The sequence below is a fragment of the Podarcis pityusensis genome (genome assembly GCF_964106645.2).
Source record: "Podarcis pityusensis genome assembly, chromosome: Z".
Lineage (NCBI taxonomy): Eukaryota > Metazoa > Chordata > Lepidosauria > Squamata > Lacertidae > Podarcis > Podarcis pityusensis.
This window is the reverse complement of record NC_138044.1, coordinates 47,536,229-47,564,006: the sequence shown is the minus strand read 5'-3', so window position 1 is coordinate 47,564,006 and position 27,778 is coordinate 47,536,229. Positions and strand designations below refer to the sequence as shown.

The 27,778-nt window shown below is 48.7% G+C and overlaps 1 protein-coding gene across 1 annotated transcript; it reads right to left on the bottom strand.

Moving 5' to 3' along the window:
* On the bottom strand, positions 1–26,955 carry FOXO4 (forkhead box O4). Its single transcript, XM_080990370.1, has 3 exons — positions 26,235–26,955; positions 7,961–9,195; positions 1–3,375 (listed from the first exon to the last, which is right to left on the bottom strand). Exons 1-2 carry the CDS (start codon positions 26,706–26,708, stop codon positions 7,978–7,980), a joined length of 1,692 nt encoding a protein of 563 aa, XP_080846496.1. The 5' UTR covers positions 26,709–26,955; the 3' UTR covers positions 1–3,375; positions 7,961–7,977.
* Positions 26,956–27,778: the final 823 nt, after the last annotated feature.

Genomic DNA, 27,778 nt, shown 5'->3' with positions numbered 1-27,778 from the left:
TAATAGAGATTATAGATATTTATTTGTCACGTTTTGACCTCCAGCACATTCCAAACAGTTTTTTTTGGGGGGGGGGGATCGCTGGTAGAGACTGTATTGCTACAATTTATTTTTTATTTATTTCATAAAATTTATATACCGCTTGATTGTAGAAAAAACCTCAAAGCGGGTTACAAAAGGACAAAAGCAAAATAGAGCATTAGCATGAGGGATCACTTCCTCAGGAGAAACAGGGAAAAGCCTGTTTTGAACCAGCTTCTCCCTAAGCCATCAACTGTACCAGAGCAGTCCAAGGAGAACAGGCACACAGCATGGACCTCTTTGCCCATGGAGTCCACAGGTCTGTCCTGGAAAGAGGCCAGCCGAAGGTCACCTGCTGTGTCTAGATATTACTTCTGGGGAGAAGAGGCCTCAGCAGCCCACCCTGAGAGACGCACAAATATCCAACACGTAGCTTCCACCCTGCTGCTCCCAAATTGCCAAAGCTTTCCCCGCCGACTGTTTGACAAGCTAACTTAGCAGGAGCCCAAGATCATCAAAGAGGAATGCATTCTACCACTGCACCACAACTCTGTTGCCTTCATTTTTAATTATTCTGAGGCACCAAAGCCAGCCCCACCTTCCTACTCAGAGTCCTCTGAAGCAGCTGGGGAGGAAAAGGCAACAAGAAGCAAGGGGTTCTGGGAGGCTGCTCACAATTGCTTAATGCAGATCAGTTCATCCTTCGTGTACTTTAGATCACCAACTGACCCCTTTTTTAGTGTGAACGGCCCTAAGGCTTTGATGTAGCCCACCTTAGGCATAGAAGTGAAGCAGAGCAGTGGCAGTTCTTACACAATTAACCAACTCTAAGTTAGAGGATGTAGTCCTTCATGTTACTTACGCTTCTTCCCCGAGCCCAACCTGGTTGAGGCCTGCCATGCAAAGTGAGGCAGGGGACTTCCCTGAGCAACCCTGGCTCAGAAGCAGGTTAGTTCCTGCCACTGCGTAGCACTTGCTGCTCAACTCTGCTGGCTTCCCTCATTTTTAAAGGTAGGCTTACTACTACTGCAATGGCTGTCAGGGAACTGCTCTACATGTGTGCTGGGAGAGGACAGGAGTGCCATTCTAAGCTAGGGGAGGTGACAGGGCCTGGGCTGAACCTGCAAACACCTAGTGTGACTCGCTTGGAGGTCACAGCAGGAAACGGCAAGAGCGTGCTACCAAGGACCAGGGCTGCTGCTGCAAGCAGGGGGAGCGTGGGTGCTTCCTCAAGTCATGCCTCCCTAGCTGACATATTCTGCACATGTGCTTCAGAACACACCCTTTGCCCTGTGCTAACCACAAAGGACCTTTGTTAACCTAAGGAAGGCTCTGAGGAAAGTTTTTTAGAAAGTAAGTGGCTGAAGAGAAGGCTTGTGCTGTTTGCCCTTCCTGAGAGTGCTTCAGGGGGCTGAAGCCTCACCTGCTCCCACCCGCCTACAGTAGCTCAAGTGAGACTCCAAACACAACATGCCCAGGGCAGAAAGAATAGCCTGCAAATATCACCCCTTTCCTGAGCGGGTCCATACCAGACAGGAATCCACCCACAGTCCCCATTTCTGACACCCTTAATTCTCCCATCTATCCAAGGAGCTACCAGATCTCCTCTGGAGTTTCCCTGGTTCCTCACGGTACTTTTCTCATGGCAATAAAGTGGTCCCCCAACCCTCAGAATCCTAGATGTTATTTTATTTGTTCTGCCTCCCAAGCTTAACAGCGAAAGCTCACAGCAGACAAGCCACCCAAGGCCGTCACAGTTGCTCAGCAGAGGTGGGCCTGAGCCAGCCACCGCTCTGCCAGGGCTCTGCACAAAGTGGGCAAGGGCTCAAAAGGCATCCACAGTGGCAGCTGTGACCCAGCTATTCTAAGGCTTAGAGGACCCCAACATGTCCTGCTGGCAATTCATAATTAGCTACTGCAAAGCACAAGGTTGAAAGGAGGACCCCTCCCCATCCTCCCCCCAGCAGGGTAGCTGTCCCATAACCCCATCTTCAGACCCATCCCTGGGCCTTGTGTGCTTTAGTGTTTTGTCTGGTATCAAAAGGTGTAAAGCTGCAAGAAAACAGGCTGCACTTTTAGCCAATAACGTCATAGGATTCTGCATTAAAATATAGACAGTTCTTCCCAACCCCGCGCCAAGGTTTACAAAAGCTTCTATTTAATCTGCTGCTAGCTTTGCAGGTAATTATCTATAACGTGCAACTCCACCACCTGCCCCAATTCCAAAGAACAAAAGCTGCTTCCGTGCCCTTCTCTCCCCATTCCCACTCCCACCCCCCAGCAAATGCACCCAAGGAGTTGCCACATTGTTCTTGATGCAGTTTTGAAAAGCAACAGCTACTGCCAGTAGCGCCATCTCTGAGGGAAGGAAAGGCACTCATAATACAGAGACACAAATAATACAGTTTGAAGGCTGCCACAGAAAGCCCTGCCTTCTGCCCATGTCAGGGGGAGGAGAAGAAAAAGCAACCTCCAAAATAGTTCATCTGTAGAAAAATGCCCTTCTGGACTAGAAAAAGGGAAATGCAGATCAGGGCTCCGGTTAAGGCCAGATATGGGTTTTCCATTTCTCAGCTGCAACACAAAACAGCCCAGAAACGGACCCAAAGAGAAATCATTTTGGTTTCTTAGCAACAGCTTTTAGCACCTGCTTGCCTGCTTTGGGGGAGCCACTGTTTCGGGGAAGAGCTGCCCAAGAACACATAGGTGAGGGCTTCACAAGGTCAGACCGGGCCTTAACTTCCAGAAGGCACCTGTAGGCCAGGTGCACAGTCAATAATGAGTTCTACAGCTTCCCACCACCACCACCACCCCAAACAGGGCAACTTTACTTCCCTCAGCCTCCTCCTCCTCCTCACCACCACCTGCTCCCATCAGAAAAGGAACAAGGGAAGTGCTCAAGAGGGGAGGGACTTCTCAACTCAGACAGCCACATGATTCACAGACTATCTTCTCACCCCATCCACAGGGTGTCAAGTCAAAGGGGAGTTGAGGCTGAGATCAGCTGGAGGGGTGATGCCAGCTCAAAGCCCTCCCCCTTCAGACAGCTCTCTGACCTATCGCGGCCAGGCCAAAACCCCATCAATCCGGAGAATGCTTATGAAGGGCAGGAAGTGTCTTTGGCCATGGGTGGAGCACTTCCTGGGCCTCTTCTCAGGCTCCTGGATGGGGCTTGCAGGGCTTAACAGTAGGCTCCGGAAAAGATGTGGCACTTAACAGGATCTCTCTCTCTTCCAGTTGCCGTTTGCTTCGCCCTTGCTTCCAGCTGGTTTGCAGAACAGTAAGACGGACACCAGGTGCTCCTTGCATTCCAGACTCCTCTGGGAGTGCGATAACTCCAGGACCAGAAGGGCACTGTGGGGGGAGGGGGGAGAGAGAAGATGCTTAGTGCACTACTGCGCATGGATGTACAACAGAAAATACACACAACAGAGTAAGAAACATCCAGCCTTGAGGGAACTCCGGTTTCCAGATATTTAGTATCACTGTTCCTTGAGCACCTCCATTTCTGAAGGTCTGATTCCCAGTTTAGAGCCAAAGCCTGAATCCACAGAGGTTTGCGAGCTTCAAGACTCCCACACCAGGCAAATGTAGGTTAATCTGCCCCCAACAGAGGCTCCATATTAATCCACAACTGTCAGATTGCTTCTAGCCCCAAAGCCCCAGGGATTGTGCATTGTGTTACTACAACCTCTTGGACACCCAGACTCTTTTCACCTCTTGGTTCAAGGCCTCAAATGCATCCTGTTACGTAGGCTCATTCTGCCGTCAGTATCATTTCTGCTCCAACTTCCTTGAAGTCTCCTTCTTCCATATATGCACCCTCCTGCCCATCAGCACCTTCCATCCAAAGCAACCCTTTTATCTGCACATGGCAATAGAAATCAGAGTTCAGCAGAACTCAAGGAAGGGATGAGGGATGGTGTGAGACAGAGCGACAGCTCACAGCTGCCCATCACATCTGTCATATGGCCACAAGTATCGTACACTTCTGGTTACCCTAGTTTTGGGCCAGGAGGGAGGGGGAGAGGATTAGCTCATCTTCTCTGCCATGTCCTGGTCATCCTCAAAAATAAGTATGAAACAGAATCAAACATGTGAAATGGTCTGCTAGCAATACTGTCTTGAAGACCGAAGCAGGCACTAAATCTATGAAAGCAATGCTACAGAGAAGTTACTGTTCTGAGTCTACAAACAGCCTGTCAGTCACCTTACTGCCTGTGGTAGTAACTGCATCCAGGTGATCAGGCAGAGAAGTATGGAAAGCGCCCTTGCAAAATGACAGCGCACTGAATGCATGGAATGCATTAGGCCCTGGCTCATTCCCCAGCACCTCCAGGTAAAGAATTCTCAGGCAGCACAGCTGGGAAAGAGTTCTGTCTGATCCTGGAAAACTGCAGCCATTCTGAGTAGACAATAGTGGATTTTCTCCAATGAATCTGAAAAGACAGCTTCACAAGTTCTTTACAAAGGTTGACTTTTTTTTTCTTTTAGGCCACACATGGCACACTTTTGAAGGCAAAGTAATTTCTATGTGCTTGTCCACAATACGCTGACCCTTAAATAAAAGCATTTCTTAATTGGTCAGTTTCCATCTTTGCCACAGTTGGCGATGTTCAGCCTACATGAATAATTAGGACTGCCAGACCATTGAATTTGGCCCACAAGGCCCTTTTGGTCAAATGATGCCCAGCTGGCAGTCACTTTACATGCATAGTGGAGATTTATTATCTGATCTGATCTACATCCTAAGTGCCAAGAGTGGAGACGCGGGTGGCGCTGTGGGTTAAACCACTGAGGCTAGGGCTTGCTGATCAGAAGGTCGGCGGTTCGAATACCCTCAACGGGGTGAGCTCCCGTTGCTCGGTCCCTGCTCCTGCCAACCTAGTAGTTCGAAAGCACGTCAAAGTGCAAGTAGATAAGCAGGTACCGCTCCAGCGGGAACGTAAACGGCATTTCCGTGCACTGCTCTGGTTTGCCAGAAGCAGCTTAGTCATGCTGGCCACATGACCTGGAAGCTGTACACTGGCTCCTTCAGCCAGCAAAGCGAGATGAGCACCGCAATCCCAGAGTCATCCATGACTGGACTTAATGGTCAGGGGTCCCTTTACCTTTTACCTACATCCTAAGTGCCAAGCGTGGAAATAAGGGAGCTCTTGAGTCTTAGAGCTTAGCATCACAGTGCTGTGATCCAATAAGGTTATCTCCAGTGTTAGGGATGTGGTGCTAAGATTGGATATAAGCCTTAACGGCAGCTTTTTGTCACTGAAAAGCTAGCAGAAACGCTTCTCCCAATCATAGCACTGTGGGACTACAGTACTAAGATTGGCAATAAGCCAGTGCCTGCTCCTCTGGCTGTAACTTTGAATTGTCTGATGCCATATGGCAGGTGGGTGGCCTTGGAACTCCCTGCCTACAGACATCAGGGAGCTTTTTTCAGCACCTCCTTAAAGCATTTTTGTTAGGTAATGCAAGCCTATCCAGACATGCATAATGCTTTATTCTGTTTTCTTTTTATTGTTTATGTCAATCGTGTTTGAATGTTTTAAATAGTTGTTGCTAACAGCTTTTACTGAGAACTTTATTGGTTTGCTATTTTTCTAAATAAAACACCAAAAAAAGTGCTGTGGGGTGCCCACACAAAGTGGCTGCCATGGGCCGATCCCTGCCGCCCACTAGTGGGCGTTTCAGGATTCTAGGTGGGTAGTAGGGGGTTCTATGGCACAAGCTGAATCCTCCTTCCATCGAGCACTGGTGGGTGGTAAGGAAATTTTACCATCAAGAAAGATGCCTTAGTGGGCGGTAGGTATAAAAAGGCTGACTATCCCTGCGCTAAAAGGTAAAGGACCCCTGACCATTAGGTCCAGTCACAGCCAACTCTGGGGTTGCGGCGCTCATCTCGCTTTACAGGCCGAAGGAGCCGGCGTTTGTCCGTAGACAGTTTTTCTGGCTCATGTGGCCAGCATGATTAAGCTGCTTCTGGTGAAACCAGAGCAGCACATGGAAACACCATTTGCCTTCCCGCCGGAGCGGTACCTATTTATCTACTTGCCCCTTTTGGCGCGCTTTCGAACTGCTAGGTTGGCAGGAGCAGGGACCGAGCAACAGGAGCTCACCCTGTCATGGGGATTCAAACTGCCAACCTTCTGATCAGCAAGCCCAAGAGGCTCAGTGGTTTAGACCAGAGCGCCACCCGTGTCCCCACCCCTGCTCTAGTCTAGACCAAATTCTTCTCATGGGTCCCTCAACGGCTATTTAGGTTTTATGTATTTAAAGGATGCACACATTCAATGTAATAAATTAATTTAATGTCATAGCTAGTGCTGCCCATATTAACAGCAGCACCAGGATCAAAAAGATGCTGAGATGGATGGAATGGAGAATTATTATATCATACTCCTTGTGTTCCTCACACTTTCTAAGGTATTAAGCACTCACGGTTTGTTAGCTTGACCAGGCAATCACTTTATGGCAGAACAGCTGGTGGGATTAAACCAAAGCTGGAGATTCTGATTCAGCACCTCAATACCTGAATTATTTTTCAGCCCTGTGTAGGTGTCAGGAACTGATTGGATGCAGAGGAATGGTGGGCAGAACCAGCTGGAGAACTTCCAATGGTAAAAGCCTCAGAGCCAGGAATTGGTGTGGGATGGCGATGAGAGGGAGAAGATGGGGAAAAGGAGGTGCTGGAAGCTGAAGAGGTAACAGGGCTTAGAGAACTGGGAGAGTCTGTGGCAGAGAGCAGTCCAGACTCAGAGGCAGAAGCTGAAGCTGAAGCAGGAGAGTGGGTTGAGGGAAGCCAAGACGCAGAGATGAGTCAGGCTGGTGAAGAGTCACAGATGTCTGTTTCCCCTTCTTGCTGTGGCAACCTCCCCCCGCCCCAGTCTCCCAGAACCAGGAGAGGCATGAAGAGGGTGGAGGAGAATTTTTTTTTTAAACAATAATAATAATTTTATTATTTATAACCCCCACCCATCTGGCTGGGTTTCCACAGTCACTCTGGGAGGCTTACAACATATATAAAGGTAAAGGTAACAGCTGCGGACGACTCGGGTTGCGCGCTCATCTCGCTCTACAGGCCGAGGGAGCCGGCGTTTGTCCGCAAACAGCTTCCAGGTCATGTGGCCAGCATGACAAAGCCGCTTCTGGTAAACCAGAACAGTGCATGAAAACACCATTTAACTTCCCGCCAGACCTATTTATCTACTTGCACTCTGACGTGCTTTTGAACTGCTAGGTGGGCAGGAGCAGGGACCGAGCAACAGGAGTTCGAACAGGATTCGAACTGCCAACCTTTCAATCAGCAAGCCCTAGGCTCTGTGGTTTAGACCACAGCACCACCCGTGTCCCTAAAACATAGTAAAATATCAAACGAAAAACTTCCCTATACAGGGCTGCCTTCAGAGGTCTTCTAAAGGTTATGTAGTTCTTTATCTCCTTGACATCTGCCTGGTTCCCTGTAACTTCACTTCTCACAGTGAGGGAACCAACAGAAGACTGTTGGAGGAGGCAGCTCAGTGTCCAGGCTGAACAATGGGGGTGGAGATGCTCCTTCAGGTATAATGGGTCGAGGCAGTAAATTAGTGCCATGCAGGTGCAGGCTCAGATTGCTTGGGGAGACCTGGGCGAGGAGAGGAATTAGGCAGCTGCTAGGAAGGAGGGACCTTCAGAGTCTGCAACCAAAGAAAACTTGCTAATGCTCATTAGGCCTGACACTCCTGTGCAGATCCTGTTGTTGTTTTTCTAATAAAGAGTTAAATTCACTTATTTCATGTGATTTACTACTGGCTCACTCCTGATAGTAGGGGTAACCCTCACCGCTGTGACTTTTCAGAACCTGTGACAATCTGAAATAGGAAAGTGCAGGGATTGGAGTTGTAGTGCAAAACATCTGGAGGGCACCAGGCTGGAGAAGTGTGGGTTGCATACATCCACCTACCTTTGTCAATCCTGAAGTTAACTGGGTACCCAGGTATGGTTGGAGGCCTGTGACGTGTTGGGATAGCTGGGAGCAGATGGAATGGGTTCAAAATTGAAGTCCAGTCCTTCTCCATCCATGAGGTCAGTGTTGATTATGTAATCCACATCACATTCAAGGTTTTCCATGTACATATCGTCCAAATCATTGGGCAATCTGTCCTGATTGCCTCCACAGGGGGCAAATGTAGCTGCAGACAGAAATGGCTGGGTGCCCAGCTGGACCGCCTGGGCAGGCTGTGTGGAGCCCGGTGCCTTCAAAGCTGACAGGCTGACTGTATTCTGAGGAGATGCCATTGAAAATGCAGTCGGCAAGGAAGCAGTGCCAACCGACTCCAGCTGCTGCTCCGGAGGCTTTCTTAATGGGTTAACTGGCCTCATCATGTTTTTGGAGGACTGCTCCCCCAGAAGCAGAAATGTCTGGCTGTTCAACCTGCCTCCGCTCTGCGGGAGGATCGGATCTACCTGTGTCATCATCACATCACTGGGTGGTGGTGAGTTGGATGTCAGGAGGGCTTCCAGGGTCTGTGGGCCAGAGAAGTGGCTGGCAGAGCTGTGTAGAGAGATATCAACAGGGTTGAAGAGGGAGCTGCCAAATGACGACGCCTGAGCAGCTGAGCTCTGGCTTTGCAAGGAGAAACTGGGATTCCTCTGTGCCAGACCACCTGGAGAAGGCTGCTGAGTTGACAGCAAGGATGAGCTTGATGACATCAGATTCAGGCCGTCAATGAGTTCCAGCTCCTCTGTCACTGTGGGTGGGACACTGCTAGATGCGCTGGAGTAGACAAGGGATGGAAGAAGCGCCTCATCTCCAAGGTCATCTGGCTCAGTTAGGATGGGGGAAAGCCTTGCACTGATGGTGCTGGCATTGGAGCTGGTCCGAGGCCGGATGCTGGTCCACACATCAGAGTCCTCGTTGCTTCTGGAAGAAGGGCTGCCAGGCCACTTGGAGTACTGGGAGCCTGGGCTGTCGGCAGTAGATTCCGGGGCCACTGGCATGGCTGCCTTCTTCCTGGGAGCTTTTCCTCTGGGCTTGACCAGCTTGCTGCTGTTGTCCATGGAGGCCGCTCTCCTCCGTGGGGCCTTTCCACTCTTGCCGCCTTCTGGATTCAGCATCCACCAAGAGCTCTTCCCTGTAGCCTCGTTGTGCACTTTAATGAACTTGCTATGCAGGGAGAGGTTGTGTCGGATGGAGTTCTGGAAGGAAGTGGGAAAGGGCAGTGTGTTAGCATCATTCCCATACAGCCCATTAGACCAGGGCTTCCCAAACGTGGGTCTCCAGCTGCTTTAGGACTCCAACTCCCATCATCCCTGACCACTGGTCCTGCTAGCTAGGGATAATGGGAGCTATAGTCAAAAAACAACTGGAGATCCAAGTTTGGGAAACCCTGCATTAGACCATTCTCCTCTCTCAAGCAGATATGGACAATCTTTTACTCTCACCCCCATATTTAATTTATGTACTTAAACTATGTTTAGCCCACTCTTTATTTTTAAAAAAAATGTGCATCCCAGAGAGTTACATTAAGCACTGTAACACACGAATGAATGAATGAATGAATGAATGAATAATGAAAAGAGTTAACATTCAGAGCAAATCAGCAACAATAATTAATCCAAAGGCCTGGGTAAACTCACAAAATGCATAATAGTGTGTACCAGCCTTGTTTGGGGGGGGGGCAGATTCCATAATAGAGGAGCCTGGACTGAGAATGCCCTCTCTCATGAAGCCCCACACTGAATTTCAGGCCTGTAACTCCCATCACCCTTGGCCACTGGTCATGTTGGTTTATGAGTGATGGACATTCAAGAGCAACAAGATCTGGGGGAGGGGGAAGTTGTCACAGGTTCTGTGTCCTTGCTCAACATAGACTTTAGCAAAAAACAAAAAGGAAGAGGCATTGCTTGGCATAAAAGTCCATGAACATGCCTTTTTTTTCTATACCAATCTAGAAAAAAAACTGCACCCAGCCTTTTAAGACTGACATCAGAGACTAAGGTGACAGAAAAGGCAATTTGCCTTTCCCACAGTAAGCAAAGATGTTTGGGAACTTCTGCTTGGGAAGTTCAAACCAACATAAATATGAAGGAATATCCAGGAAGCAGGGTACAGCAGTGAGCCAACAGTCATGCAGTGAGTTGTCCTTTCACAGCTGCCCTCATGGAAAAACTATCTAAACAAATGAGACAGAGATGTAATCCAACCAACAAAAAAGGCACTTTCCAGGAAAGTTGCTTTTCCTTTCTTTCTTATGTGCTGCAAATGTAACATGATTGAAGGCTACCACTGACCTGAGCATCATTACTGAGGGATACTTTAGGATAATTTCTAATGTCTTTACAAATTCATTGAAATGAAACTGTAATCATTTACTTGAGTGCAAAGAACATTTGAGAACATGAATATGCATTTTATGTTTGTATGCTCCTTATTCTTTTTTTCCCCTTCCCTTTTTATTTCCCTCTTTTATATTTTATCCTATTTTCTTCAAACAATTTGAATGTTTTCCTTTATTATAAAAATTGCAATAAGACATTTACATAAAAAGTTGTTCTTTCAATCCTCTGCATGTAAGTCCCCCTCTACATACTTTGCCTTCCTACCAGTGTTCAAAACTAGCCAGGCACCAGGTGCATTTTGCATCTGGCTTCCGACCACTTGTGACCAAGTGAAGATGCCTGGGCACCAGGATGGCACCTCCACCATCTGGGGATCATTGGATCTGGAATGCTTTCACACCCTAATACCCCATCCTGTTGAATTATGTCAGTTATATTTTATCTGCACTATCAGAATAAATTTCTGGAACCAAAATGCTTTTTCTGTGCAGCCTGAGCAGGAGCAGTTACCATTAAAAAAAGAGAGGTCGGAATATATATGTGGACTGTGCCCGAATCAAGTGACTTTTCTTCTTTAAGTTCTCAAAGCTCAAACATCTGAACCAGCCAGATGTTTAACTGAGCATCAATCACAGTCAGTCCATCATTTGAAAAAATTTACTTTAGAGCCATCTGGCCCCAATATGGTAACTAGACATTCCATTTTGGCGATTGCAACCTTGGTTTAAGAAGCCATTTGGCACCTAGTTTATTTATCTGAGTTTCTAACACTGTTTCCTACTCCCAACTGATTTGCAATCACCAGCTTTTGACTGCCAAGGGAATCAGCTGCCAACCCAATCACTGTGTTGTGCCACATTCCCATCTCTTCTGGGTGGCCATCTCGGCTGATATCAGATCAAATTCCAAGAAGGCATTAACAATGGAAGATTCCAACTCCAGTTGTGTGGAATATTCAGAGAACTATTCCCATAGCTTACTTTTCCCATCAAGCCCAAGTGAAATAGAAGATAGCCCAGCTGGGGCCATTAAAATACAAGTCCTCAATTTCAACTGACCTAAGCCTCTTTTGGCGCAAGGGTGAACCCTGAAAATGCTGATTTCTCTTCCAAACTGGGAAGCATGCTGGATCAGTGACTTAGTGACAGAATAAGCAATTCCATGAACTGGTCATTAACCTCAACTGTGCCTACACCACCAGAAGTTTGTGTATTCCAATACACAATGCTGTTTTCAAAGCCTTTGCAAACAGCTACACCAGCTTGGAGCACAGCTGTCAACGTTTCCCTTTTTTAAAGGGAAATTCCCTTATTCCGAACAGGATTCCTCGCAAGAAAAGGGAAAAGTTGACAACTATGGCCTGGAGGTCTCTGGCTTCCAAATATCTCTTCTGCAGCTTTTGCAAATAAGAAAAAACCCACCACCACCCCATAGTCGTGCCATAGCTGCCCTTGATTTAGAATGGAATAATTATTTTCCCTCCCAGTGGTTTACAAGCTGCAAGTTGCCGCACAGCCCCGCCCCACAGGGAGTGAGTCAACCAGCTGACCAACAGGAGCCACCCTCCCTCCCCAAAAGGAACGACTGCAGTTTAATTGCATAACCACAAGACTTTGGCTCCACATGCTTCAGAGTGACTTGAAACCAAGAGGTTTAGAACAGCATGTAACTTCCTAGGAAGAGTAGTAAGGTTTTGTTTCTGGGTAACGGGCCTCCTCAGACAGAACCACAGTGTGCTAAGCCTTGCGTCAAGAGATGTCCTCGGCCCAACAGCAGAACTGTTCTGGAACTACAGGATGAAACTATCAAGCCTTAGCTCAGGGGCCAGCAAACTTTTTCAGCAGAGGGCCAGTCCACTGTCCCTCAGAACTTGTGGGGGGCCGGACTATATTTTTTGGGGGGAAATGAACGAATTCCTATGCCCCACAAATAACCCAGAGATGCATTTTAAATATAAGCGCACATTCTACTCATGTAAAAACATGCTGATTCCTGGACTGTCCACGGGCCAGATTTAGAAGGCGATTGGGCCAGATCTGGCCCCTGGGGCTTAGTTTGCCTACCCATACCTTAGCTCTGGTTTATCTGTGGGGCCTGCCTGGTGTTTTTATATGAGTAGAATGTGTCCTTTTATTTAAAATGCACCTCTGGGTTATTTGTGGGGCATAGGAATTCATATTTTTTTTCCAAAATATAGTTAGGCTCCCCACAAGGTCTGAGGGACAGTGGACCAGCCCCCTGCTGAAAAAGTTTGCTGACCCCTGCCTTAGCTTCTCTGATGAAGATAATACTGTACAGTATTTTTTAGTATGCTGGTTTTAATAAGTTCAGAAACCAAGGCATGACAGCACAGACAGCTAGAACATGGAAAACTACCCTGGGGTTCATCTAGCTCATTACTGTCTATACTGATTGGCAACAACTTTCTGGGGTTTCAGACAACAGTCATTTCCTGTTCTATCTGGAGACTGGTCCTGGGGGTTTCTGCATGCAAAGAAATGTTCTACCACCAAGCAATGTCCCTTCAGCACTAGACTGTGGCTCAGGCAACCCAGTGCCTTAGCCACAGTCACCCCAGTAAGAATATCCAGGAGGTAGTTAAGGTAGAACCCCAACACAACGTTCTCTAAAAATCCAGAGTTCAAGGGTTGCCCAGTTTAGAATTACCATACTAGTTCTGAAACTACAGATGAAATAAAGGATTATTATTACAGTCACACCTCGGGTTAAATATGCTTCAGCTTGAGCATTTTCAGGTTATGCTCTGTGGTGACCCGGAAGTAACAGAATGCGTTACTTTCGGGTTTCGCCACTCGCGCATGCGCAGACGCTCAAAATGACATCGCGCACATGCGCGGAAGCGGCATATCGCGACTCGCGCAGAAGCAGGTTGCGTTCGCTTTAGGATGCGAACGGGACTCCGGAACAGATCCCGTTTGCATCCAGAGGTACCACTGTATTATTATTATTATTATTATTATTATTATTATTATTTTCTTATTATTATGGAGCAAGCAATCTTTGGAGCATCCAAAGCAAACTTGGCGAAAAGATAAAAAGCTTGGAACTACCACATGACTAGACTCAACTATGTTTCTAGCTAAATGGTATTTAACGCAAATTGAGGGTTTGCAGGCTCCCAGTTAGTGAACATGTTTCCAACACTCACTTTCCCCCTACTCTATTGCTCTGTGACAAAGTGATTCCAACAGCACTTTCAACCACACACAAAGGCTGTCTGAACATTCACAAAAACAAGCCACCACAGGGCGTTCCTAGGTAGGCTTGGTTTTTCTACATTTTGCTGAGAATACTAGTGAGAAGTGCTTTCTATTACACGTATCTAGATTTACAGTCCAAGCACTCCACTACACCTCCAAGGCTCTGTGTGGCGGAGCAGATAATCCACTTGTTTTTGAAAGAGATAAAATACATCAGAGTGACACAATCAATTTAAATACCTTCCTACTGGTTTAATCCCAGGCTACCCATATATCCTCTTTGCAAAACAAAAAAGCCCATGTTTCAGAGAGAGTTCAGAGGGAAGAACAGCCACCTTGAATGCCTCTTGCTATACCCTCGCCATTTGGACATAGTACATGTGTGTTTCATGAAGCTACTAATAGGGCAATCCAATTTCATTCTAATTGCTGGTTGTCATGGAATATATGGAAGGAGACTGTCTGTAAAATTATAGTGAGCTGGAGCTACTTATGGTTTTATAGGGTTTAAAAAAAAACAGTTTCAGCACAGTGCTCTTCTGGTACAACAGACTTATCATACTTGGCTTCTACAATAATAGCTAAATCTAGTCATTAAGAGACATCAGGACCCAAAGTAGAAGAAAACAAAAGCCAGCAAGTAAAACACAAGAGGAGTCCTGAGGGGGTCAAACAAAAAAATCTGGGCAGAGTTGCGCAAAATCTATATACCCCATATATGTGATTGTGTGTGTGTTCAAAAACAAATATAGCAATATAACTGATCGATTAGGAAATCAGATACCATACCAACCACAAAGCCTTCCTGATCATTTATAGTAAGTCAGGGGTCAGCAAACTATGGTCCGGGGGCCGGATGCAGCCCACCAGGCTCGTAAATCCAGCCCGTGGACCCTGCTGCCCGCTCGGTCAGTCCCCACACTGAGCTAAACTGGCACGGCACAGCATTTCCTTGAAAAGAAGCCGCGGATGCCTCGCCGCGCAGGGACTGACTTCTGCGACGCTGGCATGGCTTTGGATTGGCTGCAGAAAGCTCCTGCAGCCAAGCCGAAGCCGTGGATGCCTCTGGGCAGGCAGCGGCACTGGCGCAGCTTCGGATTGGCTGCAGGAAGTTCGCTGAGGCAAACCCGGCGCAGCCATGGATGGAGAGGCCGGAGGGCAGGTGGCAGGTCTGGGCCACGCCATGGGCATTGTGACAGGCACGTCGCAGGGCTTCAGCCAGAGCTTGGTGCGCCTGCTGGCCCCATGCCTGGCGTCCGGCTCGGCGCTGCTGCAGGTGGCACACTCAGCAGCCGCACTGGAGCAGCTGGAGGGCACGCTGCGCGCTGCCTGCCCTGCCTGCCGCCCCCCTGGCCTTGGATGACGGGCTGCAGCACGTGGTGCACGCCACCTGGGAGCTCCAAGGCCAATGGAGCAGCTGCTGCTCGTCAACAACAGCGGTGGGCGGGCGGCGCGAGACACACTTCTGAGCGCATGCAGAGTGCGTTCCTCCTCCAGGTCCAGAGCCAGCTGTGGGACCAGCTTGCAGGGTATTTATATTTTTCAAAATATAGTCCGGCCCCCCACAAAGTCTGAGTGACAGTGGGCCAGCCCCCTCATGAATAAGTTTGCTGACCCCTGTGGTAAGTGGTTGTTTGAGTGTGGGAAGCGGGGAGGCTACAGTATCTCAGTTACTTGATCAAGCACTTGATCAAGCACCAAATTTGAAAATACTTTCCCCACTCTTTGTTCTAATTTGAAAATGCTGTATTGTTTTTAAATGCTGTATTGTTTTTAACACTCGATTGGAAGCCGCCCAGAGTGGCTGGGGAAACTCAGCCAGATGGGTGGGGGAATGAATGAATGAATGAATGAATGAATAAATAAATAAATAAATAAATAAATACTATTTGTATCGAAGTGTAGTTAATAGATAGTACAGTTTTAATGGGGTAACAGTCTTGAACAGGCTCTTATTATTAATGCTCAGTCTCTGCTGACCCTCAACTCTCCCCTCACCCAACTCTAATTCAAACTTTCTGAATTATAAATATATTTTATGACATCAACTTGGATAGCTCAGCTGGTTAGAGCATGGTGCTGATAATGCCAACGTTGCAGGTTCAATCCCCATATGGGACAGCTGCATATTCCTGCATTGCAGAGGTTGGACTAGATGAGCCTTAGGGTCTCTTCCAGCTCTACAATTCTGTGATTCTAAGTTCTGTGATGATGAGGGGCAGAGGAAAAAGCAATAAAGGCCTCACACATCAGCCATCTTAAAGCAAATACTATTTTGACAGCACATATTGACTGTTTTTCAGGAACCTCTGGTGTGGTTCTTAAATGCCAGGGTGCTAGTACCTGTTTGGAACTCCTCAAATGTGTGAGGAATTTGGCAGCAAGCTGGGGGCAAATTGTCCTCACCAGGACAGACAGAAAATGATGTTTTCAAATAAAGTTTGATGTGCCAAATACTCATTGACTTTCCTGGGAGGAATGAAAGGCACCTCCCATATCAAATGGCAAGCCCTACCTCCAAGCCAAAGCAGCAGCTTGCACTCTCTCCAATGCAGCTGGAAGAATTTCAGCATTAGAAAGCATCCCTTCCCTCATAGCTACCTACCTTTTAACAGAGTGCTAATGTAGGCACTGGCAGAGGAAGAGGAGTGCGGGGGGAGCGCACCACCCCGGCAGCATGATCCCGGTGGGGTGCCATCACAGCTGCCCCCTGCCCTGCGCTGGGCACCACGCCCCCACAGGCAGTGTGCCACGCCCCCGGGGTGCACGCCAGTCCTGCCCCACCTGCTCTCCACCCCACCCCGGTGGAGCATGAAGCTCCACCACTGAATGTAGGTGATGTTTGATAGCAAATGAGATCCTGACAATCTAAAGTCTAACAGAAAGGGGAACAGTGGAAGAAGGCAAGGGCAGCTGATGACAACGGGTAAGTGCAATTAGCTAGCTTTGCAGTTGTTAGAAAAGACTTGGGGAAGAAAGGCTTCACAGAAAAAAGTGAAGCTTGAGGAAGAACTTGACAAAAAAGTTGTTACCACAGTAACAGTAGGTTATTTCCCTCAAAGCTGCCATGGCCAGGATGCCTCTGAATGCCACTTGCTAGGGAATATACGAGGAGAGTGGCTGTTGCACTCAGGTGTTGCTTGTGGGTTCCCCAAAGGAATCTGGTTGGTCACTACAAGAACAGGATGCTGGACTACATTGGCCTTAGGCCTGATCTAGCAGACACGTTCTTCCTATATCTGTAAGTATAGTACACAAGCCTGCAACTGAAATTTCTCCAACCCACAACATCGCAGAGCACAAGCCTCCCTCCCTCAAGTGATTATTCTACCTTACGGTGGGATTCTGACCTCCATACTACTGAGGTCTGCAAAGAAGGAGGTCATCAAAAGTTATGCTAACTAAGTTCCTAGTATTTCCATACTAGAACAAGCTTAACCTGCTGACATTCTGCCTGCCACAACTGTTAAAAGCACAAGAACACTGCTCTTCCTCCCTTCCTCCAACACTAACCCTAATAATGCAAAGCACTAAAGGTTCCCAAGTTGCAAATAAGTTAGTTTACCTAAACCTAGGACACACCACACACAGCTCATAGGCAAATCTACTATCTTTTCATACAAAGATCCTAGTGCCAGTTAAGTTCTCCTTTCACAGCCAGGAAGGGAGTAAAAAGTTGGGGCTGTGCACAACATGTTCTGTAGAATGTTTAACCCAAAATCAAGTCTTATGGACAAGAGGCACAAAAGCCAAAAGATAGTGGGTGGAGAGTCACTTCATATGGACAACTGGTGGCACAGTATAAGCACCTGGAAGCAGTTATACTGGGGCTCAGTACAGCTGCAGGCCAACCTCTACACATGCTCTCTTCAGGGAAAACAGCTTCTTTCAAAAACTGGCAGAAACAGCACCAAGGTTTTCCAAGACAATTCAGCTTGAGTTATGAAGAGCAAGCAATGTGAGGAGGGAGTGGGAAAGTGCCCTCTGGGACTCTGCACCCAAATGGCTCTGGGGTGGGGCATGTTTGTCCTGTTCCGTCCTTGTTCAGTTAAGCACACCCTGCTTTTAATCTAGAGTTCACTCAGGAATAGGCATGGCTGACAACACCTCAGAGCAGATACTCTCTGTGGGTTCCCTAGCAAAGATGCCCAAAAATATTACTGGGATAGGATTGTGCTACTGTGCTTGCCACCTCATCTTTTTCTAATACAGTATATTTCCATTCATCACCCATCTCATCTGCCAGCTGGCATGCACTGTAAGTGAGATGCTTGTAGGCTGGGCCCACCAATATGCATGTAACTTGCATATCAAAAACATAACTTTTGCAAAGCTTCAACAGAACTGTTTGAGTCAGACAAGCCCAGGTGTTGTGAGGGAACCCTTTCCAATGTACAGTGGTGCCTCGCAAGACGAAATTAATTCGTTCCGCAAGTCTCTTCGTCTTGCGAGTTTTTCGTCTTGCGATGCACGGTTTCCCATAGGAATGCATTGAAAATCAATTAATGTGTTCCTAGGGAAACCGCCTTCAGACCAGGTCCGGGGACAGTCTGTCCCCGGACCTCTTCTGAAGGCTGGGGGGGGGGGCAAGGGCTTTTCTTCCCACCCCCAGCATTTTAAAAAACCCCGGGACAGCGGAGGACTTCTCCGCTGTCCGGGCGATCTTAAAATGCTGGCGGGCGGCATTTTAAAATCGCCCCGGGACAGCGGAGGACTTCTCCGCTGTCCGGGGCAATTTAAAAGCCCCTGGGAAGGCAGGCAGGGGGGACAAAGACTTTCGCCCCCCGCCAGCCTTCAGAAGAGGTCCTGGACCTCTTCTGAAGGCGGGCGGGGGGCGAAAGTCTTTGCTCCCCCCTGCCTTCAAAAGCCGTCCGGGACAGGCAGGCAGGGGGGAGCAAAGACTTTCGCCCCCCGCCCGCCTTCAGAAGGTGTTCCCTCCCCCCACCGCCCAGCTTCGGAGCACCGTTCCGAAGCCGGGCGGCGGCGGCAGGTCTTCCCTCCCCCCCGCCCGGCTTCGGAGCACCGTTCCGAAGCCGGGCGGCGGCGGCAGGTCTTCCCTCCCCCCCGCCCGGCTTCGGAGCACCGTTCCGAAGCCGGGCGGCGGCGGCAGGTCTTCCCTCCCCCCCGCCCGGCTTCGGAGCACCGTTCCGAAGCCGGGCGGCGGCGGCAGGTCTTCCCTCCCCCCCCGCCCGGCTTCGGAGGAGCCTTCCGAAGCCCGGCGGCGGCGGGAGGAGGTGTCCCTGCCCAGCCGCCAGGCTTTGGAGGAGGTCCGAGGACAGTGGGGAAGACGCGCTGCGCTTCCCCGCTGTCCCTGAGATTTCCCTATGGGCTGTCGTCTTGCGAACCAAGCCCATAGGGAAATTCGTTTTGCGAAGCGCCTCCAAAACGGAAAACCCTTTCGTCTAGCGGGTTTTCCGTCTTGCGAGGCGTTCGTCTTGCGGGGTACCACTGTACCACACCTACTCCTGAACATCAACATTTAATATGAAGCAGTGCTCAAAGTATAGTTTACCTCTTTGGTGCTTACCTACCCAAGAGAATTATGTCCAAATCTTCTACTTAAATCATCTTGTTTTGGGAATGATACAAGTCATAAAATTCCATACACAGAAAGAAGCCAAGCAAACAGCTATCCACACCGGCATAAAGCAGCACACAAGAACAGCCTCTGATCAATGAAAAATTGGAAGTGCCTTTCTTGGCATTCCCCAATAAGTGCCTTGCAAATGAAGAAACACACTGGGTTTACAAGGAGGATGTCCAAGCTAAGTAGAGGAAATCAACTTCGATGATTTCTGGTGTATGGTGATTCTCACATACCATTTTTTCAGAGTACAGTGGTACCTCTGGATACGAACGGGATCCGTTCCAGAGCCCCGTTTGCATCCAGAGCAGAACGCAACCCGCGTCTGTGCTTGTTGTGATTCGCCGCTTCTGCGCATGACATCATTTTGACCATCTGCGCATGCACGAGCAGCGAAACCCAGAAGTAACGCATTCCGTTACTTCCGGGTTGCCGTGGAGCACAACCTGAAAACACTCAACCTGAAGCAACTTCAACCCGAGGTATGACTGTACTGTTCTCTTTGCTACATCTGTGGGTTTCCATTCTAAAAGAAAGCCACTTTTCCCTGTAAGCTTATAAGCTTGCACTCTGATAGAGGCAGGTGACTCTACAAGAGTGAAGACAGCCACAGTGAGTGGGGATAACCAATAAATCATTACCCTGAAATTTATGCAGCCTAACTACTTAGTAATTTCCCTCTTGTCCCTATTAATTTGGACTTGCCAATCCCATCTTGCCTGAGCTCAGTCAGTCAAGTGTAGGGATCCTTAAGGCAGTTTCCTGAGACAGTAGCTGGTGCAATAAGCCAACGTATGAAAGTTTCTATAAGATTGGGGCAGAATCTGATATCTTGTGCCAATCTTTTAACAGTCCTACTATGAAACCAATAGAAATGTTTTGCTTCCATTTAACAGATACAAAGTATAGCTTTACCCAAGCAGCATTCAAAGCCGAAAATATTTAAAATGCTTCATGATTCATCAAGAAAATTGCACAAGAGTCTATAGACATACACGAATGCTATAACATCCTTCCCTTTAAAAAAAAATTTATTGAAGATTTTAGTTTAAAAAATATGTGCATTGTCTCTTTTCTCAAGTTGCATTTTCTACAGATCAGTTACATTTGTTGTGAGACATGAGTGTTGCATGCAGTATAAGGTCAGTAAGAAAAGAAGGGGAAAGAGGGAGGGGATGGTGAGAGGGGTGGGGTCAGGTGGTAATGCTTATTTTCTTTACTTAGTGTGTATGTGGGGTTTTGTGTCAGCGTCACTTGTATGGGTTCTCTTTCCGTTCACTTATGTTTCCTTGGTGGTGAGAGAGGTTGGGGGTAGCCTAGAGTTTGGTTGGTTGTCTTTGGTTGGTTGTAGTGAGAGTTGTTTATGTGTGTGAGAGGGTGGATTTTTTGGTCGTTAGCCAGAATGATTTGTACACTGTTGGTAGATTCTTGTTGGGCTGTGTATGTGATGAAGGGGAACCATACTGGAGTGAGAACATCTTCTTCCATTTATCCCCATGTCAGTTTCAGTTTATTGGTTAGCTTTTCTAGTGAGGCCGTTTCCCATACTGTTTGATATCATTTGCCCATGTTTACTCCTGACAAGTCTCTCCAGTGTCTGGCTATGAGGCTTCTGGCTGCTGAGATTAGGTGGGTTATGAGCTCTGCATAATGTGAGTGGGCATTATTAACTTGGACAATGTTGCGTAAGGCCAGTTCTGGGGTGACTTCTAATACCTACTTATTTATTTTGCATATTTCTTGTATGACTGGTGTTCTTGTATGACTGGTTGGATTTTTGGACATTACCACCACATGTGAAGGTATGTGCCTATGGAGGTGCAGCCTCTCCAGCATTTTGGTGAGGATCCTGGGCGTCTCAGCCCTAGTTTACCTTGTGTTAGGTACCATTGGTAAGTGAGTTTCAGGGTGAGTTACCATAGATTCTGGCGCATAAGATGACTTTTTAACCCCGGAAAAGAGGTTAAAAAGTCGGGGGTCGTCTTATATGCCGCGTATGGCTGCAGTGGGCAGCGGGATCTGCTCCGCACCGGGAGGAAGCTGACCGACAAAGCTGCCCAGTGATGCTAAGCCAGCTTCGCTGGGCAGCTTCCTCCCAACATGGAGCCCACCACCCACTGCTGCAGCGGTGACAGCTTCGCTGGGCAGCAGCAGTGGGCGGTGGGCTCCACGCCGGGAGGAAGCTGCCCAGTCGCCTAATACACCGGAATCTACGGTATTTTCTTTTAGTTGAGATGGATTTGGGGGGGGGGGGGGAGTTAGACCACATTCTAGTCGATTGGATGGGATTAATTTTATAGTCTATGTTGTTCAGGCCTAACTACAGTGCTCAGATTCACTGGCATGATACAGAATGCTTCTCTAAAGATAGAAAATAAATAAATATTAAGGCACAATATTGTTGGCAAATCCTTGTGTTTCCCGTGCTAAAAGCACAAGCACTGGGAAAGGGACTTTAACCATATTCCTGGCACCTGTATGGGAGATGCCTGGCATAAGTGACAGCTCAAAACAGTTCTCACTGCCAAAACATGTGTTTCAATTGCTTTAGAACAAAACCTTTCATTAACTGTCTATCCATACAAGGGAATCCTGCAGAATAAAGGACGGGAAGAAACTGTACAGAGTCTGCTTGTAGGATTGTTGTTAATTCATCTTTCACTAACAGAACATCTTCATTTACTTGGTGGACGGGGTTTGAGGGGGGTGGAGGACAATGAGAATTGACTAAAGAAACTAAAGGCAGCCAGTGTGATAGATATGAACACAGGTAACCAAGTTCAAGTTCTGCTGAGCCTTGAAGCCTATGGGACATCCTCAGGCAAGCTTCTGCACCACAGAATAAACTACAGGGTAGTTGTCTGTATTTGCAAAAGAGGGGAAATTAACTCCGAAATCAAAGCAAGTCCATGTGCTTCTAAAGCAAAAGAGTATTTTTTTGTTACTACAGTGGTACCTCGGGTTAAGTACTTAATTTGTTCCGGAGGTCCGTACTTAACCTGAAACTGTTCTTAACCTGAAGCACCACTTTAGCTAATGGGGCCTCCTGCTGCTGCCGCTGCGCCGCCGGAGCACGATTTCTGTTCTTATCATGAAGCAAAGTTCTTAACCTGAAGCACTATTTCTGGGTTAGCGGAGTCTGTAACCTGAAGCGTATGTAACCCGAGGTACCACCGTACTTTAAATGCGAGCTTGCAAGGAGTAGATCGTTTTGGCATGTGATGCTATTCTGGGATTCTGAATAGGCCTGTGAGAGCGGGACAGCTACCTCATATGAAGCCGCTAAAGGAGCCAACTCCCTTTAATACAGGCATTTCCCATTTTTAGGACAAATAAGGCTCATATCTGAAAGAAAGAGTGATCGTTCTAAGTGCCTTTTCAGCCTTACTGAACTTCCTCAGCACAGAGCATGCATGTTCCCTCTCTGCCCGGAGTTCTTGTTCTGAAGGAAGGGTTGTGTGAGCCAGGAATGCATGCTATGAAGGAGTTATTTATACTGAGTATCAACGCAGCTGGGTGACAAAGAACTGAAGCCCAGTATTGAAAACTATTCAAGTGACACTTGGTCTTCCACAGCAGCTTGGCCTAGAGTTCCAGATCAAGCTCGTGCCTTTCCAAGAAATCTCTGAGAACATTTACAAAGGGGGCAGGGAGTGGCCTTTCTTGGAAGTGCTGAAACAAAGTGAACTTAAGGGTCACACTGGAGGGAAGAAGGAAAAGACACACATGGGGTGGGGAAGTAGTCAGCTGTGAAACCCCCCAAGTGCATCTCCTAATACTTGCTCACTACCCTTTATTAGATACTATCAGAGGCACTGCTGGCCCAGATAAATATTTAGGCTGATCCAAGGCAAGGTTTGCCTAGGTAAAAAGAGTCATTCTAGACCACCTTTGCCCAACCTGCTGCCCTCTGGGTACAACTTTCATCTGCCCCAGGAAGCATGGTCAGGCTGATGGGAAACATAACCCAAAACATCTGGAGGGCACCAGGATGAAGAAGGCATGTCTGGACTAACAGATTATTTAAAGAAATTCATATAAGAGAAAATTGTATGGAACAGAACAAAGCTGGAATTCCTTCTCCCCATCTCCCCAAATTCCTGTCTAAAACTATGTTTTTAGAAGACATCAGCTACCATATTTACTCAAGTCTAACGCAGCATTGACTCTAATGCGCACCTCAATTTTCAGAACCTTGAAACAAAAAAAGGATTTGCTGGAGAATGTAAATGTGCCATCGAATCTAATGCGCACTGTATTTTTTGCAATGTAATTTGGCCAAAAAAGGTGAGCATTAGATTTGAGTAAATACGGTATGTGCAGGAAGGAGGTGGGGGGAGGATGAGAGAACATTTCCAGAATATTTTCAGTCCCTAACGACAGCGTTTTTACTATCATCCTCCCAATTTCTGGCAACAAGATTTCCCTAATCCAGCACAGATGACAGCTTCAGAAAAGGCTATCCTCTGTTAACTGTTTTCCCTTGGAATTTAGCTAAACTATGGGTATCTGGGACATCACACAGTAATCAGGCCAGTGTTGTGACACAGGAAAAAGGAGACTGAACCAATCCACCCCTTTGTTCAGAGAGCCACCCTGCAGAAGTCAACATTACTAGCACATGTAGAAATACACCAAGTCAAATCCAGCAGCCTCTCCATGTGGATCAAAAACTGTAGAAGAGTTAAAATCTAGGAGCTCCAAAGTCCCTACCACAATCGGTCGCAAGAGGAAGCAGACTCCTTTGTACGGACAAGGTTTATTTACTATCCTCTCTCTCCAACACTCCGCATTCATGTTCTGTGCAAGAGATGAATGCTTTTCCCATGCCTCCCTAGCTGGCACTGGAAATTGGCTTGCAGGCTGACTAATAATCCCAGTGCCAGCGCAATACTATGCACCTGTGGTTCTCAACCAGTGTACCGTGGCCCCCTGGGGTGCCTTGAATGATAGCTAGGGTGCCACAGGCAACATTGGCCTCTGTCCCTCTTTTCTTCTCTCCCTCCTCTGATGCCCTCTTGCGTCTCAACCTTCCAAAGGCTTGTGTGGCTGTTTGTTGCAGCAGCCCTGGCTACAAGCTCCAGAGGCGAATGGGGCTTCTGGGGCAGGCCAGGGAGCAGGCACCTTTGTTTGGGGGGGGAGCTCAGAGACCAGGGGTGGAGGCGGCGGCTGCCCCGAGAACTCCTAGGGAGAGGGGAGAGGAGAGGAGGCTGAGGGAACACTCTACGAGGGAGGGTGTGACATAACTGGGCTTCTGAGACCCAGAACGTGTTTCCCCAGAGGGGAGCCGTAGAAAGAATGTAGCTGGTCAAGGGAGCCATGGACTCAAAAAGGTTGAAAATCTCTGCTATACACGGTTCCATGTAAAAATCTGACAGTGCCCAATCCCCTGATGTCTCCACCTTTTAATTCTTTCAAGTGCCTTTAACACTGGCACAGCAGCTCTGTCAAGAAAAAGTGTCACCTGTTGAGGTCTTTGGTCTCAAAAAAATTCTAAAAGCAAAGGGGCAGTATCCTAAAACTTTTATTATGAAAAGCCACAAAGTCAAGATGTTGCTGGTAAAGCAAGGTGGAAGCATAATCTGCCAAGCATTAAAATGTTGGTTCAGGATGATACAGAAACCCTGCCAAGAAAAGGTATTCTTTTCTCCTCCTGTATTTGCATTCTGTATTTGTCTTTCAGACCACATGCCACTATATGCCTTTGGGTGCCCTGGCAGAAAAATGGCTTGGAAATGTAGTATATAAGAATAAACACAGGGATGTTGGGGGATGTGGAAAGAGAGATAAGGAAGAAAAGGTAGAAGTGTCATAGCTCCATGTAGCTTAGCAACAAATAATCAGGAAGCAGTCAGCTTCAATCTCCCTTTCACCATACTCAGCGGTCAACAACACTCACTCAGGCTTCCATCTCTGCAAGACAGGAAAGATAATACTGGCCTACCTTACAGGAATGTTGCAATGGCTCCTGAAACAAGAGCACAGGAGGCAGCACACTTAAGCACACCACAGGAACACTATCATCCATGGGCATAAAATGTAGCCACAATGGACCATAAGAAAAGTATCCAAAATCCAAATCTGAACCATTTGCTATTATTTGGAATGGCAAAAACATCACATAGGCACTGGAGCTCCTCAGAATTGTTCAGCAGGCTAGATCATGGGTAGGCAAACTAAGGCAAATTGCCTTCACAATCCGGCTGGCAGCCGGAGTACAATGTGTTCTTTTATTTAAAATGCATCTCTGGGTTATTTGTGGGGCCTGCCTGGTGTTTTTATGTGAGTAGAATGTGTGCTTTTATTTAAAATGCATCTCTGGGTTATTTGCGGGGCATAGGAATTTGTTCATTTCTCCCAAAATATAGTCCGGGCCCCCACAAGGTGTGAAGGACAGTGGACCGGCTCCCTGCTGGAAAAGTTTGCTTACCCCTGGGCTAGATGGTGAACAAAGCAAACTGGAGAAGGAAGGTGGCAGGGTCGAGAGAGCCCAGATGCTTTGTTCACCACTTTGCTGGATGGGTTCGGGAGAAAACTTAAGATCCTGCACACTCTCTTGTGGCCTTACTAAGCAGAAGAACTGCCCAAATTACAGGATCACATCCAATATGCCAGCTCCACTCCAGTTCAGACCCACCGAAATAACTGGGCATGACTCAATTTCGGCCCGCTGATTCTGATGGGTTTATATCAAGTGCAGTAACTTAGTGGGGCACATTATGCTGTTGTTGTTTTCTCTTTGCTAGCCACTTTGCAATTCATGCGAATGGAAAGCGGCGTGGATATAGGCTTGCATCTAATATGCCACCCCCACTCCCGATCAGCCCCACCGAAATAACTGGGTACGGCTCAATTTGGGTTAGCTGATTCCGATGCGTCTACTCCGAGTGCAGTAACTTAGGCGGGCACATTGTGCTGTTGCTGTCTTCTGTTTGTAAGCTGCTTTACGAATGTAAAGCGGCGTAGGTGGATAACAAACCGAATCAACCCCGCGGCGTGTTCTCTTGCTTTGTTGTTGTCGGCTGGTTTTCTGCTGTCTCCCTTTCCCCACGAAGCCACTTCTTGCCCCCTCGCCACCCCCGGGGACTCACCTTCCATCCGGCGGAGCTGTTGCTGTCACCCTTGTCGCGGAAGTAAGGCACGGAGCGGACCATCCACTCGTAGATCTGCGCCAGCGTCAGGCGCTTGTCAGGGGCGCTCTCGATGGCTTGGCTGATGAGGTCCGCGTAAGACTGGCTGCCCCAGGCGTTGCGACGCGCCCCGCCGCCGGACCCGCCGCCGCCGCCGCCGCCGCCGCCGCTCTTCCGCGCTCCGCCGGACCCGCCGCCGCCTCCCGGCGCCGCGGCCGCCGCTGCCCCGGCCGCCGCCACCCCGGCCGGCTCCTCAGGGCTCCCCAGCCCGCTGCCGGGCGCTGCCCCGGGCTCCGTGTCGGTCGCCGCCAGCTCCGGCCGGGGCAGCGGCCAAGTGCAAGAGCGCGGCCGGCTCTGAGGGGGGAACTCCGGATCCAAAGCCGCCGCCACCGAGGGAGACTCCGCCGCTGAGGGGCTCCCCGCCGGCTCCGCCATGATGGCGACGCTCCGGGGCTCCGGCCGCCCTCAGCGCCGCCACATCACCGGCCGACGATCGGACCCGCGCGGCGATCTCCCCCGGTCCTCGCCCGAAAGGTGGCGCGGCCCGAGCGGCGGCTTTGCCCGCGCCTCGATCTCTCTCTCGGTGGTACCGCCCGCCCTGAGGGCCCTCCCGCTCGCCGCCGATTCTCGCTCAGAACTGAGCGCTCCGCCACGAGAGCAGGCGCCTCGGCGGCACTGTTTATCACAGACGGGGAGAGGGGCGGGGGGAGTTGGAAATGAGCCCGCGCGTGCGCACCCGGTGCACCTTGGGAGCCGTAGTCCCCCAAGCGAGGCGACGGCGGGCGGGGGGAAGCGCCTCGAAGCTGGACGCGGTTTCCCGTCAGGCCAAGCGCGAGACTTTCTTTCGAGGAAGGAGGGAGACCATGCGGACTACAAATCCCAGAGTTCCAACTTCTCGCTTACCCTCTGTCTCCCTCCTCCTCCTCCCCCCCCGCCCCACCGTGCCGGCGTTACATAAGCAACCAACCAATCCGCTTCATCCAAAACAAGTGCGCCGTGCTAGGCGGCGCTGCGCTCCCACTCCTTTGGCTGGTGTGTCCAGCGGCTGCTACTCCCCCCCTTTGCCCGCCACGGCGAAGCTCTGCCGGGGCTGTTCTGTCTAATCGCCCCCCTCCCGCACGTGGATGATGCAGCCAGATTAAAGGCGTCTTCAATGATTGATTAGACGACAGCTAGCCAACTGATTTATTAATCGATTAAACCTACACAAATTCTCTCGCTTGTATGTGTGTACTTATTACTATTCTACACAAAGTCTCTGCGTGTGGTTTTTCTCTCTCCATATGAGATAGACATTTGGAAATTGAAAAATACATTTGCAGTTTTCCACATGTGAATAAAACTGCTTCTGTGGGGGGGCGAGGGCGGGGAGGCAAGCTTCGCTCAAGTTGAGAAGATGCTGCAAGATTCAGCTTGTCTCTGAAGAGGATGAGATTCCTCGGTTGGATGAACTCAGGACAGATGCTGCCTGCGGTGCAAGGTGAGCAAAGGTCAGATCTTCAGCC